This window comes from Gekko japonicus, unplaced genomic scaffold (assembly GCF_001447785.1).
Source record: "Gekko japonicus isolate JY-2015 unplaced genomic scaffold, Gekko_japonicus_V1.1 scaffold2822, whole genome shotgun sequence".
Classification (NCBI taxonomy): Eukaryota; Metazoa; Chordata; class Lepidosauria; order Squamata; family Gekkonidae; genus Gekko; species Gekko japonicus.
Window position 1 is genome coordinate 103,003 of NW_015176532.1, and position 14,168 is coordinate 117,170.

Below are 14,168 nucleotides of genomic sequence, written 5' to 3' on the forward strand. Positions count from 1 at the left end.
GTCCTCGCTGCACTCCTCGTCCTCGTCGAACTCGTAGTTGTAGCCTTCGTCCGAGTCCATGGCGGCGGCGGCGCTGGCGGAGGGGTGAGGGGGCCGGCGGCGGAGGAGGAGGCGACGCGGGGCGGGCGGCCCCCTCAGCGGCCCGGGACTCGCGGGCTCCTCCGGCCGGCCAGCCGCCTGCCTTGGCCTCCCCTCCGGGGAACCGACCGCCAACACACGCCCGGGCCCGCCGCTTCTCCCCTCACAGGCGCCGCTGAGCCAACAAAGGGACGCGTCCGGCCCGCTCCGTCACCTCGACGCACGCGACGCAGGCGCAGCGCCGCCGGCGGGGTGGGGCGCAACCCCTCGCGCCGACTGACGTCACCGCGCCGCCGGCTTCTTCTTTTTTTTAAAAAAGACCAAGCCACGCCCCCTCCCTTCTTGTGAAGCGAGGAAGGCGCTCATCTTGAGTGCGGCTTAGAAGTCCGAAGCCACGCCTACCTCGTTTCGAATGGAGGCTGCGGCGTTCATCTTGAGTATGGCTCTCCACACACACCCCACAAGCTACGCCTCCTGTTTCCCTTGAAAAGAACAGACGCTACGGCGGTCATCTTGTGTGTGGCTCGAAACCAATAGCAACCGTTGCGGTGGCCATCTTGAGTGTGGCCCAGAAACAGCGACGCCTGAGGGAGACGCAAGCGGCGGTGGCCATCTTGAGTGTTGCCCCAAAATAAACAGCTGCGCCTGCCGCTTCTCATTGAGGGAAACAGAAGCGACGGCAGTCATTTTGAGTGTGGCCAAAAACGGTCACATTCCTCCACACACACAAAAAAAGAGACAAACCCGCGGCGGCCATCTTCTGAAAGGGGTCGCAGTGCGCATGCGCTTCTGACTTCCCTCCCTCAGAATTGACATCATGAGTGTGGCAAAGGCCTGTTTTTGAAATTTCCCTCCTGCCCTGTTAGTTAGGATTGGCGTCTCTGGATTGGGAAATCCCTGAAGATTTGGGAGGGTGGGGTTTGGGGAGGGACCTCAGCAAGGTATAACAGCCTAGAGGCCGCCTTCCAAAGCTGCATTTTTTCTCCATGTGAATTATCCAATATCTCTTAAATTAACACCAACCCTGAAATTACAGCTTTGGTTGCTAAGTTTCTAGCTGAAGTGATTAAAATCAGATACAGGCTTTGAAACTGAATTGTATGTATGTATTTTAACTCATTATTATATTTTAGTTTGTCGGGAATTGTCACTATATGTATTTTACTCTTCACATTATGTATGCCATTAACGGTAACTGAGCTGAACTAGTTGTCTGGAAATCAACTGTAATAGTGCAACAAACCGGACCACGGTGTATGTGACTAAGTAAAACACTAAATCACCGTGTATAATTTCACATTTCCCCTCCCCCCCCCCGGTTTTTATATTATGCTAAGTGAATTTTTAAAGAATTTTTAGAATGATTCCTTAACAAAAATACAACTTAAGCATTAACCATGAAGCTCAACAGTACATTCAGAATCACAACACCTGTTGCAACTCTTAGGGTGCAGTCAGACGCGCCATTTGATCTGGTGTCAGTTCAGAAACGGATTTTATCTGCGCGATCACACAGTCAACATCTGCCTCCCGCCCCCAGCCGTCGCTTTCCGGATCAAAACTACTTTAACCCGGAGTATATTGATACCCGGTCCCCAAGTGGTATTTTCCTGATTCTCTGGTTCCAGACGCATTTTCCCCGTGTGATCGCTCCTCCGGTGTCGAGCCACTTCCAGTTTAAACCCCCTCCCCGCTCGAAAGCTGTCCGAGGCTTCCGCTTTTCACTCGCCATTTTTTAAAAAACGTTGGCGATGTGCGCATAGGCGGAGCTCCGCCACCGCGTTATTAAAAACAATGTTTAAACGGTGCCTAGTTTTAGCGTTTAGATGAGTTCGGGATCTCAGAGAGGCCATTTTCGGGGTAAACGTTTAAAGGGAAGTGTTCCTTTAAAGTTTAAAGGGGAGTGTTACAGCAGTCGGGCTGAAGGGGAAATTGCTGTAAAAAATTTTAGTTCTACAGATGGCTGCCTGTGCGCATGCCCAAACAGAGAGAGAGAAAAACACCGACGCACGTTCCGTGTGTGGACAACAGGGAGTGATGTGGCTGCGCAGCGATCCGGAGCAAGTAGGTGAGTGTGATCGTGATTCTCCAGGTTAAAAAAAACGCATCAGGGCCGGAGCAATTTAAACCACTCCCAAAATGCCGTCTGACCACACCCTTAGATTCTCCACAGAGACGTTTGTCACACTAGGGAAGTTTAGCCATTTGAAATGTATTGTAGACCTAGTGACATCATGGTTTAATACCGGCAATTTCCAGTCACCAGGTCAGTAACTCTTAAAATGTTTTTCACACTTCTGATTTCCTTATAGCGTATAACATTATCAGAGAATTGTAAAATGCATATTGTGCTTGTTTGTTCTCTTTTAGAACTTAAATGCAATAGCGTGGCACCAATAGAGTATATGAATGAATCTTGAAACACTGGTGAATTTATAAAATGTAAAATGCTCCTTATTGTAAAGGAATACTTCTTTATGTTTTTGTGTAGTTTATTAAGCATGTTACTTTACTGCAGCCTTCAGTACTTCAAGATTGTGAGGAATCAACAACAGAAAAACCTGATGAAGAGTACGCAAAAGGAATGATTACTAGAACGCCATTGTTTCTCTTAGTTGTTTTTGTAATAAGTGTATTAGATTAAGACTTTGTGCCTAAGATAAGACCTCATTATTGGCTGTAAATATTTCTACAGAAGTGACATCATTCTGAATGTACTGCCAAGCTTAATGGTTAATGCTTAAGTTGCATTTTTGTTAATGAATCATTCTAAAAATTCTTTAAAATTCACACTTAGCGTAATATAAAAACGGGGGGAAATTGTAAAATTGTATACGGTGATTTAGTGTTTTACTTAACCACCTGGAGACTGGCAACCCCACTAGGGAAGGTTCTCTAGATGTCTTGACTATTGTCCAGCTCTCTCTCTTTTTCCTCCTCCGTATTGTTATTATGACAGACCAAATTCCTAGTAAACTAATGAGGAAACTTTGGGGTTCCATGGAAATATTACTGATGCTGGAAGGGTCTTCAGTGCAAAAAGGGGGGGGGGAGATGTTTCCACAATGCTCTGAGCTCCCACCCACAGACGTCTTTTTATATAGAAATTCAGCCTGATGAAATGTTCTGTGGAATCCAAAAAAATTGTTCCGTATTATGTGATAACGTTCAACCTGACATTATTTTTTTATTTCCCACAGAGGTCGATTCGGGGGGGTCGCAGGGGATCGCAGTTCCCCCAGGTGAGATGCGGGGGTGGGGCACACAATGAAGCCCTGCCCCCTGCTTCCGGCCGCCCCGCTTCCGAGCCGGGAGGAGGCAGGAGAAGAGGGAGGGTAAGTTGCTTCCTCCCCGCCTCTCCCCACCCCTGCCTTCCTGGGGCCAGGGAGGGCCTTGGCAGGGCTTCCTCGCACTCCCGCCGGCCTTGCAGGTCCACCGCCGGGCCCCTAATGTCAGGGGGTGTGGCATATGCTAATGAGTTATGCTAATGAGTTCCCCTAGCTCTTTTTCTACGAAACGACCCCTGATTTCCCATGTTATCCCAAGTGGGTCTGCTTGGAAATAAACACCAGGGTCTTTGATCATGATTACTCCCAGGGGTTCCCTTAGATCCTGCTTTTCTCTCATAGAAATGGCACAAGGATGGCTTGCAGCGTGACATTGAAAGGTAAAATTATGAAACTCCTTTAAAAAAAAAAGGCATGGCTGCTTTTTGAAATGGACTGACACAGCTCTCTGCACTTTTTGCATCTTCGGTCTGTTGAGTTATTAGATAATAATATGTTAATAGGGTTGCCAGCTCCAGGTTGAAAAACACCTGGATTTGGGGGGGTGGAGCCTGAGGATGGCGGGGCTTAGGCAGAGGACAGACTTCAATGGGGTATAATGCCATAGAGTCCACCTACCAAAGCAGCCATTTTCTCCAGGTAGGGTCCCAGTGGGGGTTCCCTCACTTTTGAGGGCTTCAGTCCACCGGCCAGCTAGGGAGACACACCATGCCCAAACAGGGACGTCCCCAACACAATTGACATCACCCGGAAGTGACATCATCGCATTGCTGATGTCAAGGAGGGTGACGCTCTAGTTTTTGGGCAAACTCTATGGTTTTGAAGGACCCGGGAGCCCCCCGCCAGGTGCAAGGTGAGACCCGGCAACCCTATCTGCAGTGGAACAGATCTCTGTTTTCTGGAGATCAGTTGTATTCGCAGGAGATCTCCAGCCACCGCCTGGAGGCCGGCAATCCTAGATAATTAAGGGCTGTCAACTTGCAACCAACTTATGACCCCTCAAGCCGCTTTCAGGGCAGGAGATGAGCAGAGGTGCTTTGCCATCGTCTACCTCCGCATCCCGGACTTCCTTGGCATAACAACTAGGGTAGCCAAGCTGGGGGCGGGGGGCGAGGAGTGATCTGGAATTACAACTGATCCCACCAGACTATAGAGATCAGTTCCCCTGGGGGTCGGGAATAATAGCTGCTTTGGATGTGGACTCTTTGGCACTATAACTCACTGAAGTCTCTTCCTTCCCCAATCCCCACCCTCCCCAGATTCTACCCCCCCCCCCAATCTCCCAAGAATTTCCCAAACTGGAACTGGCAAGCCTTATAAACAACTTTTTAAAACAATGGTTGTGGGAGCTGAGCTCTGTGGGCCACTATCGAAAAAGGTATGAATGATGGAAATTTCCAGGCGTCATTTCAATGCATCCTTTTCTCCAGACAATCAGTGTTCTGCAAAGAGGAAATGTCTATATACTTTAATTTTTAAGTGCTGCTTGTAAAGGCAGAGCTTAAAATAAGCAGCCTTTATTTGTGTAAAAAAAAAAAAGCTGGAACTAGGATTTATTACTTATTATTTTGAGCTCTGAACCTTGATAAGCTATTACATTAAGGACTGCTTTTTTCAACATTTCGGCTGGTAACTGCTGTTTTCCTCAAAAGAGTATCTCCGATAACCTAGTAAGAACATGCTTTGTGTATACAGGGCTCCATTTTCCTTCAATGCAACACGGGAGGGTTAAAGTGTTTACACGCACATTTACAGAATTTTCTCAAAGACCAGAGTTTTACATTGTGTTTTCACCCTCACAGTGTTCGTGCAACCCTGATAGATTTTGTGCAAATCCATAATCTGCATGAATGACAGCAAGCCACGCTGCCGTAGTCCAAAGCAGACGTTTGAGCATACCAATGAAATATGCTCCAGATGTGTGGGAGTCAGAGTGATTTCCAAGAGCTGCTTTAAACTTTCAGTCCCTGGCACGTAATGATTTGGGGCAGGAGTGATTCTTCTCAGAGACGATGGCTTTTGCCCGTTTCTAGTTCCTCGTTTCTCAGAGTGTGGCAAAGTGTTTCAGAAATGTCTGCACATTACTTGCTGAGAAATGACCCTAGCCACTTTCCTTAAAAAGAGGTATTAAAACCCAAATATACAATTCTCTTCCCAAGTCCTGAACCCTGTGCCTCCACTTGCAGAGGTGAGGTGGATATTGGTCAGCAGAGGCACCTCCCTGTTTGAATGTGCTCCCACTTGATGCTCACTTGAGTGCCTGTCTTACTTACTTTCATGCACAAGATCAAAACAATTCCCTTTTACCTTTTAACAGTCTTTTATACTAACCTAGCAGTTCAAAAGCAAGAAATTGCAAGTAGATAAATAGGTACAACTTTGGTGGGAAGGTAACAGTGTTCCGTGCGCCTTGGTGTTTAGTCATGCCGGCCACATAACCACGGAAACGTCTTCGGACAGCGCTGGCTCTTCGGCTTTGAAACTGAGATGAGCACCGTAACCCTAGAGTCGGATTCGACTGGCTTTCGAGCAAGGGAACCTTTACCTTTACCTAAAGCTGTTTTGCTGATCTACCTCTAGCCTGAGGACTGATTTATGGGTATATGTTAAACTAATTAATATTTGTTTCCTGCAGTTTTTATATCCCTAGTTTGTTGTTGTTTTTATAATTCGATTGTATTATTTTTACTTGTTTGAGCTGCCTCCAGAAGGTCTCTAAAGAGGCGGCATATGAATTTGTAAAATAAACATTCAAAGCCGGGTAAGAATAGGGAGCCAATGCCTTACAATGGCTAAGCTTGGATCTGTGAGGTTCAGTTTCTGCTAGATTCACTAAGAGTGCAAAGCGGCCATTTTCCCAAAGGGAACTGAACTCTTTGGCCTGGAGGTCAGTTGTAATTCCAAGAGAACTCTAGGGACCACCTGGGCATTGGCACCCCTGAGAATCCTACTTAAAGCTACTTACTGGGACTAAGGATGGCCCTCTAAGTGGTTTTACATTCTCCCTCCACCTCCCCTCTGGTAGATGTAGCTAATACTGGTTTACTTTAGGGGCTACCATTAGGACTACCACTTTTATTTGGAGCCGTTTGAATACTGGGAGCGCCACATAGCTATGCATCGGAAAGCTGGCTGTTATTATGACCTACGATAGGGTAAACTCCACTTAGACTTCGAAGGCAACTCGTGATACTGCGCAGAGCGTCACTCCCGAAATCGTTCAGTCTTCCGACTGCGTTCATGGGACCGCCGCTGAATTAAACACTGCAAAACGACGGCTGCTTTTGAAGCAAAGGACAAACTGTCCGCTGTAGAAACGCAGAGCAAGAAGCATAGAGGAGGGGGGGGAGTGTTTGTTTTTGTAACATGGGAGGGAAGGCACCATGCACCCTGGCAGCAATTAACTTCTAAAAATAGAGGAGGAGATTGGATTTATACCCCGCCCAAAGGAGTCTCAAAGTGGCTTACAAACTCCTTTCCCTTCCCCTCCCCACAACAGACACCCTGGGAGGTAGGTGGGGCTGGGAGAGCTCTCCAGAGAAGTGCCCTTGAGAGAACAGCTCTGAAACAACTTGTAACTGACCCAAGGTCACACCAGCAGCTGCATGCGGAGGAGTTGGGGAATCAAACCCGGTTCTCCCTGATTAGAGTCCATGCTCCTAACCACTACACCAAACTGGCTGTCAGTTGTTAGGGCTGGAGATTGCTCACCAGCTAGCGACATGGCAATCTGTGACCTGTACCACTGTCTGTGTGCTAACTGTGATCCCTCATCAAAGAATTCTGTACATGTTCAGGAGCACTGTTCACATAGTCTAGGGATTGGCCTTGGTGTATTCAGATGACATTCTGTGCCGGAGGAGCCTTAGGTGTAAATTTAGCTCCCTGGCTTGGATTGCCCACTCCCTCTTAAAATCAAAATCCAACAGGAAGTGATGCACACTGATACCCATTGTGTGCTCCTCACTCTGTGTGGGGTTGTGTCCTGTTCTGGCCCTGTAGGGCAACTTGTTGGCCACTCTCTGAAAAAAGATGCTGGATTAGAAGGACCACCGGTCTGATCCCATAGAGCTCTTCTTAAGTTCTTACAGACTGCAAATGCATTATTGTAAAGAATGATCCTGTATTCCTTCTCATGGCAACTCCACATAAAATGATGTGCATTCACCACAGCTCCATACAACAAACTTTAACCCTAAATTATTGATTAGTAGATGGGGGGCTCAGGCAGAATCATGGGGAGGGGTGTAATAATCAATTGGGAAATATCCTCTTGACCCCCATCTCCACCCCCCCCCCATCAGTCTTGTCTTAACATTCTCATGGTAGTGAGGATTCACAATCCTCAGGGTATAGAGAGGGGATTTCGAAAACATTTCTGCACATCCAGGAGTATGTATAAACTCTAACCTTGCCTGCCAGTTGCTTGGTTTTTCCGATTTCGGTGTAAGACCTCCACTTTTAGTATCAGATATCAGAAAATGGGAGTCCCACAAAGAATCATTCACGGGGGGCGGATTAACTACTGGGGAACTCCCTCCCCCAAGCTAAATCTCCTCCCAGATAGGGTTGCCAACCTCCAGCTGGTGGCCAGAGACCTCCTGGTATTACAAGTGGTCTGCAGGCCACAGAGATCAGTTCACCTGGAGAAAATGGCAGCTTTGGAAGATAGACTCTATGGAATTATACCCTGATGAACCCACTCCCCTCCCCAAACCCCGCCCTCTTCAGGCTCCACCCCCCAAATCTCCAGGTATTTCCCAACCCAGAGCTGGCAACCCTACTCTCAGGGGATACTGAAAGGTCTCAGGAGTTTCAAAAGACGTATATCCACATTCCCTCTCCTCTTTTAACCCCCTTTTTAACTGGTTCTCAAAGACCTTGAACATTTCATGCCTCCTGAAGTTTTTTCAATCCGAATCAGGCTATTTGGGCATTTTCTTGAAGATAATTGTTGTATACTGAGATAATTGCATCAGCGCTAGCGAGGCCATGCAGTCAAGCTCACCTTCGGGTGCTTGGACAATAGAGGAATCGGATCCTAGGGCAGACCAATCGGAGTGCCTGGATTCTAGAGTAGACCTGTGATGGACTAGTAAAGGTAAAGGTCCCTTGCTTGAAAGCCAGTCGAATCCGACTCTAGGGTTGCAGTGCTCATCTCTGTTTCAAAGCCGAAGAGTCAGCGCTGTCCGAAGACGTTTCCATGGTCATGTGGCCGGCATGACTAAACACCAAGGCGCACAGAACGCTGTTACCTTCCCACCGAAGTGGTACCTATTTATCTACTTGCAATTTCTTGCTTTCGAACTGCTAGGTTGGCAGGAGCTGGAACTAGAGACGGGAGCTCACTCCATCATGCGGCAACTCAGGTCTCGAACTGCTGAACTGCCGACCTTCCACAGCCTGCAGTTCAGCGTCTTAACCACTTGAGCCACCGCAGCTCCATGTGATGGACTACTCCACTGTAAATAGCCTATCACTGGTATTGGGTGTGGGGTACTGCAGGGATATAAGCGGGGCTCGGACCTCGCTAGTTTGTACTTCGTTTTTGCTTGATTTAATACACACGAGCTGATCACTACTCAACGCCTCCGAACTCTGTACATTTCATAATTAACAATATTTATTTGTTTCAAGTAGGTAGCCGTTTTGGTCTGAAGCAACAGAATGAAGTTTGCGTCCAGTGGCACCTTGAAGGCCAACAAAGTTTAATTCTGGGTATAAGAAGTGTGCATGCACATTTCCTCAAATACCTGTGTGCACATGAAAGCTTATACCCAGAATTAGATGTGTTGGTCTTAAAGGTGCCATTGGACTCAAAACTTTGTTCTATTTGTTATCTCCCAGCCTATCTACACGGCTGGGTTGCCAGGATTGGAAAATACCTGGAGATTTGGGGGTGGAGCCTGATGAGGGCGGGGCTTGGAGAGGGGAGGGACTTCAGTAAGGCATAATAACCACAGAGCCCACCTTCCAGGTAAACTGATCTCTTTTCCCCTGGAGATGAGGTGTACTCTCAAGAGATCTCCAGCCACCACCTGGAGGCTGGCAACCCACCTCCAACCATGTGAATTGTAATGTCATATATCATACATGTCTTGTCTATCAAACGAGGCCACATTACATATATTTAATCTGATTATGCGGGCCCTTGTCCATGAAAGAGAACCCCGCCCTTAATAAAACCCCGCAAACCAAAGAACACTTTCCTGGGCGTAGGGTTGCCAACCACCAGACGGGGCCTGGAGATCCCCCAGAATCACAACCGACCTCCAGAGTACAGAGACCAACCCCCCTGGAGGAGATGGCCGTTTTGGAGGGTCTGGGCATTGCACACCCTTCCCTCCTCGAACCCCGCTCCTCCCCAGGCTCTCCACACACACACACCCAAATTCGAAAGAACCTGGGAGCAAGCCCCACTGAACAAAATGGGACTTACTTCTGGATGGAGACCTATGGAGGATTGGCTCCCTCCAAAAGGGCCACAAATCTCCCTTTTCTTGTCTTTGTTTCCTGTTTGCAACCCGAGCCTTTCGGGTTCCCTCTTCCCCGCTCCGGGAAGAAGCGGCCCCGCCTCCTTCAGCAAAAAAAGATCTATGGCTGCTGTTCATTTTTTTTTACAAAAAATATTTGTGTGCAAAGAAGAACTTCCCTTTGGATCTTTGTTGTCCTGCAAGCTGCAAGGGCCGAGCCGGCAAGGAGGGGAAGCCGATTTGGGTCCCAGACGGGGCGGCGAAGCGTTCCCGGCCCTGCCAGCCGCTCTTACGCGTCTTGGGGGCTTCCCACCTGACGCGAGTCGGTGTGCATTGTCACGCTGCCGCCCGTCACATGATCCGTGCGCCCGCAGGGAAGAGAAGCGGCGAGCCGCCCTGCAGCCAGCATGGCCCGCCTGCCCGCCGCCGTCCTCGTCCTGCTGGCCGCCGGATCCGCGGCCGCGGTGTGGCCGCAGCCCCAGTACGTGAGCGAGGGCGCGGGGGGCGGCTGCCGTTTGAGCGCCGCCCGGTTCCGCTTCGCCTATGCCGACCGCTCGGCGGTGGCGCCCGGCTGCGAGGTGCTGGATCAGGCGTTCCGCCGCTACTGGGAGCTCCTTTTCCTTGCTGGAGGTCAGTGAAGACGGGATAGCTTGTGTGTGTGCATGCGTGTGTGTGCGCTTGGTGAAGGATGCAAGTGCGCTCTGTGCATGCCCAGAGGCTCTCCCTTCCTTTACTTGCATTCTAGAGCTGAATGAAACCCTGGGTGTTGTTGATCTGGGTGACTGAAGAAGTGAGCAGTGCCTCACGAAAGCTCCTACCCTGGCACAGATTTTTTAGTCTTTAAGGTGCAACTGGGCTTTTGCTCTTTTCAGAACTGAGGAAGTGAGCGGTGACTCAGGAAACCTCCTACCCTGCCACCCATTTCTGTTAGTCTTTAAAGGGCTCCTGGACTCTTGTTCTATTCCACTGGGGAGGAATAAAACATGGATAGCTTTTGCACCCTGCTCTAGAAAGCCACCTTTGCCCTCTTGCAAAGGCGGAGGTTGTGCGTGCATGCATGCCTACTTAGGTGTAAGTCCTCCTCCCATTGAATGACCTCTCAAAAAATGAACCTGCACAGGTCATTTTTGTAAAAAAAAATCACAGCATCTCCATGGGGGTGCAAACTGCTTCCTGTAATACAGCTGCCAAAGACACCCATTTGGGTTCTGCTTTTTGGCCTTGCTGGTTTGATCTGTAGGAAGGGAAGCCAGTTACGTCCTTGTTCTGCTTCCATCTCATGCAGGGGTCCCCAACGTGGTGCCCGCCAAGACCTTTCATGAAGCCCACCAAGTGCTGGGAGAAAGTGGGTGGGGTCCTCCCCAGCAGGTCATCTGATCGCCCGTTTGAGCTCTGATTGGCTGTGAATTACTCTGTGTGACCTTGGGGCAACTAGTCTTTCAGCCTAACCTGCTTCGCAAGGCTTTCCAGGGAATAAAACAAGGAGTGGAGAACCTTGCACTGTACCCTAAGGTTCTTGGAGGAAGTTCAGGTTAAAAATGCACCAGACAGATAGATACACGATCCTCTTGCTTCATTCAGTCAGACGACTTGGGTAATCTGTTGTTGGACTTCCACCTACTCCTGTATAAATGCCCTCAAGCTAGAACTCTCTGCATTTTGCTCCCTCACGTTTTTGTTTGGTTTCCTTATATTATTTGGCCCCTTATGGTGTCAGATGGCTAAACCCCGCAGGATTTGCAACTGGCAGCCCAAAGGAGACTTGTACATACAGTACTAGGGAGCTGGATCCATGCCCGTTGCTCAGACTACCTTGGAAGGTACATGAAATAAAATATACGACAAGGATGTATGTTATCACCTTGCTTATTTAATATATATGCAGAGTACATCATGTGAAATGCTGGCCTGGATGAATCACAAGCGGGAATTAAGATTGCTGGGGAAAAGATCAACAACCTCAGATATGCATACGATACCACTCTAATGGCAGAAAGTGAAGAGAACCGAAAGAGTTTCTTGTTCAGGGTAAAAGAGGAGAGCGCAAAAGTGGGCTTGAAGCTCAACATAAAAAAAAAACTAAGATCATGGCATCCGGCCCCATCACTCCTTGGCAGATAGAAGGGGAAGTCATGGAAGTAGTGACAGACTTTACGTTCCTGGGATCCCAGATCACCGCAGACTGTGACAGCAGCCATGAAATTAAAAGACGCCTGCTCCTTGGGAGGAAAGCGATGGCGAACCTAAACAGCATGATAAAAAGTAGAGACATCACCCTGCCAACAAAAGTCCGCATGGTCAAAGCAATGGTATTCCCAGTAGTCATGTAGGGCTGCGAGAGTTGGACTATAAGGAAGGCCGAGTGCCGAAGAATAGATTCTTTTGAACTATGGCGCTGGAGAAGACTCTTGAGAGTCCCTTGGACTGCAAGAAGAACAAATCAGTCAATCCTAAAAGAAATCAACCCTGACTGTTCCCTGGAAGGCCAGATAATGAAACTGAAGCTCAAAGACTTTGGACACCAAATGAGAAGGGAGCACTCACTGGAGAAGACCCTGATGCTGGGAAAGATTGAAGGTCAAAGAACACGGGGACGGCAAAGGATGAGATGGTTAGACAGTGTCACAGATGCAACGAACATGAAATTGAGCAAACTTCAGAGGACGGCGGAAGATAGGAGGACCTGGTGTGATCTTGTCCATGGGGTCCCGAAGAGTCGGACTCGACTGTGTGGCTGAACAGCAACAAATAGCAGAATTATAATGTTGCCAGGGGGATTAATACTGCCTTATGTTGTGCCTTTCATGGCTCCTGCTTGAAATCCAGCCGTGAGCACATGGCAACTGAAGACCTGAAATATTTTAACGCTCACATTTTACTTATACCTGCATTTCTCCCCAAGTTGGCTTGCCATGTCATTTTCCCCTCTTCCATGAAGATAGATCCAGGTGGTCAGCCCTGTTGGTCTGAAGCAGTAGAGCAAAATTAGAGTCCAGTGGCACCTTTAAGACCAACAAAGTTTTATTCGAGGTGTGAGCTTTCGTATTTGAAAAAGTGTGCATGCATATGAAAGCTCATATCTTGAATAAGCCCTTGTTGGTCTTAAAGGTGCCACTGGACTCTAATTTTGTTCCCTCCTTCCATTTTATCCTCACAGCCCTGTGAAGTAGATGAGACTGAGAGAGAAGGTGACTGACCCAAGTGACATAGTAGGATTCGAACCTGGCTCTCCAGAGTCTAGACTGACTTTCTAACCTGGTTCTTCCCAAATGATGGACTTGCAAGTTCTGGGCGGAGTTTGAAGAATACTGTCCAAACTCCTCTTCTGACACTGGATCTCAAACACATAAATTGCCCATGAGAGTTCATTATCTGTTATTCTTGTAACCAAATTGGTGCCTGAGATGATATTGCACCTCTAAGGAAACGCAGGGAATCCAACCAAGGCATGCCAAGAGCATGAGAGATAGATCTGTAGGGGTGTCATACATCAAATTTGAAACTTGGCATGGTGGCATTGAGGCGAGAGACTGCCAGCAGTCAAAAATCCTAACAGGAAGCCTCTTTAAGATGTTTTGCAGACAGTTTAGAAACAGGGAAGTGATTTCAGGGTGAGGCGTACGGTGAATGTGCTGAGGAAGTTTCAGAACTGGTTAAAGCAACGGGCGGTGGGATGAGTGGGAGTAGGTCATAAGAACATAAGAGATGCCAATGTTGGATCAGGCCAATGGCCCATCCAGTCCAACACTCTGTCACACAGTGGCCAGAAATACCAGGTGCCACCAGGAGGTCCAACAGTGGGGCCAGGACACTAGAAGCGCTCCCACTGTTGACCCCCCCAAGCACCAAGAATGCAGAGCATTACTTGCCCCAGACCGACAGTTCCTATCTATACCTTGTGGCTAATAGCCACTGATGGACCTCTGCTCCATATGCTTATCTAATTCCCTTTTGAAGCCGTCCATGCTTGTAGCCGCCACCACTTCCTGTGGCAGTGAATTCCATGTGTTAATCACTCTTTGGGTGAAGAAGGACTTCCTTTTATCCGTTCTAACCCAACTGCTCAGCAATTTCATCGAGTGCCCACGAGTTCTTGTATTGTGAGAAAGGGAGAAAAGTACTTCTTTCTCTACCTGCTCTATCCTGTGCATAATCTTATAAACCTCGCTCATGTCACCCCTCCGTCGTCATTTCTCCAAGCTAAAGAGCCCCAAGTGCTTTAACCTTTCTTCATAGGTTCTTGGCATTGTTAGATGAATACACGGCTGTCTGGATATCCAGCACAAAAAGTTGTCAGAAGCAGTTCTACATCTGCCTGCGGAGATGGTAC

General features: G+C 48.3%; 1 protein-coding gene across 1 annotated transcript in view; it reads left to right on the forward strand.

Moving 5' to 3' along the window:
- The first annotated feature begins 10,069 nt into the window (after positions 1–10,069).
- The window catches only part of HEXA (hexosaminidase A (alpha polypeptide)), a 32,804-nt gene continuing 28,705 nt past the window's right edge, over positions 10,070–14,168 (forward strand). The window contains exon 1 of the mRNA XM_015427436.1: positions 10,070–10,468. Coding sequence (XP_015282922.1) covers positions 10,246–10,468 — 223 coding nt within the window. The 5' untranslated portion in view covers positions 10,070–10,245. The remainder of the gene's footprint in view (positions 10,469–14,168) is intronic.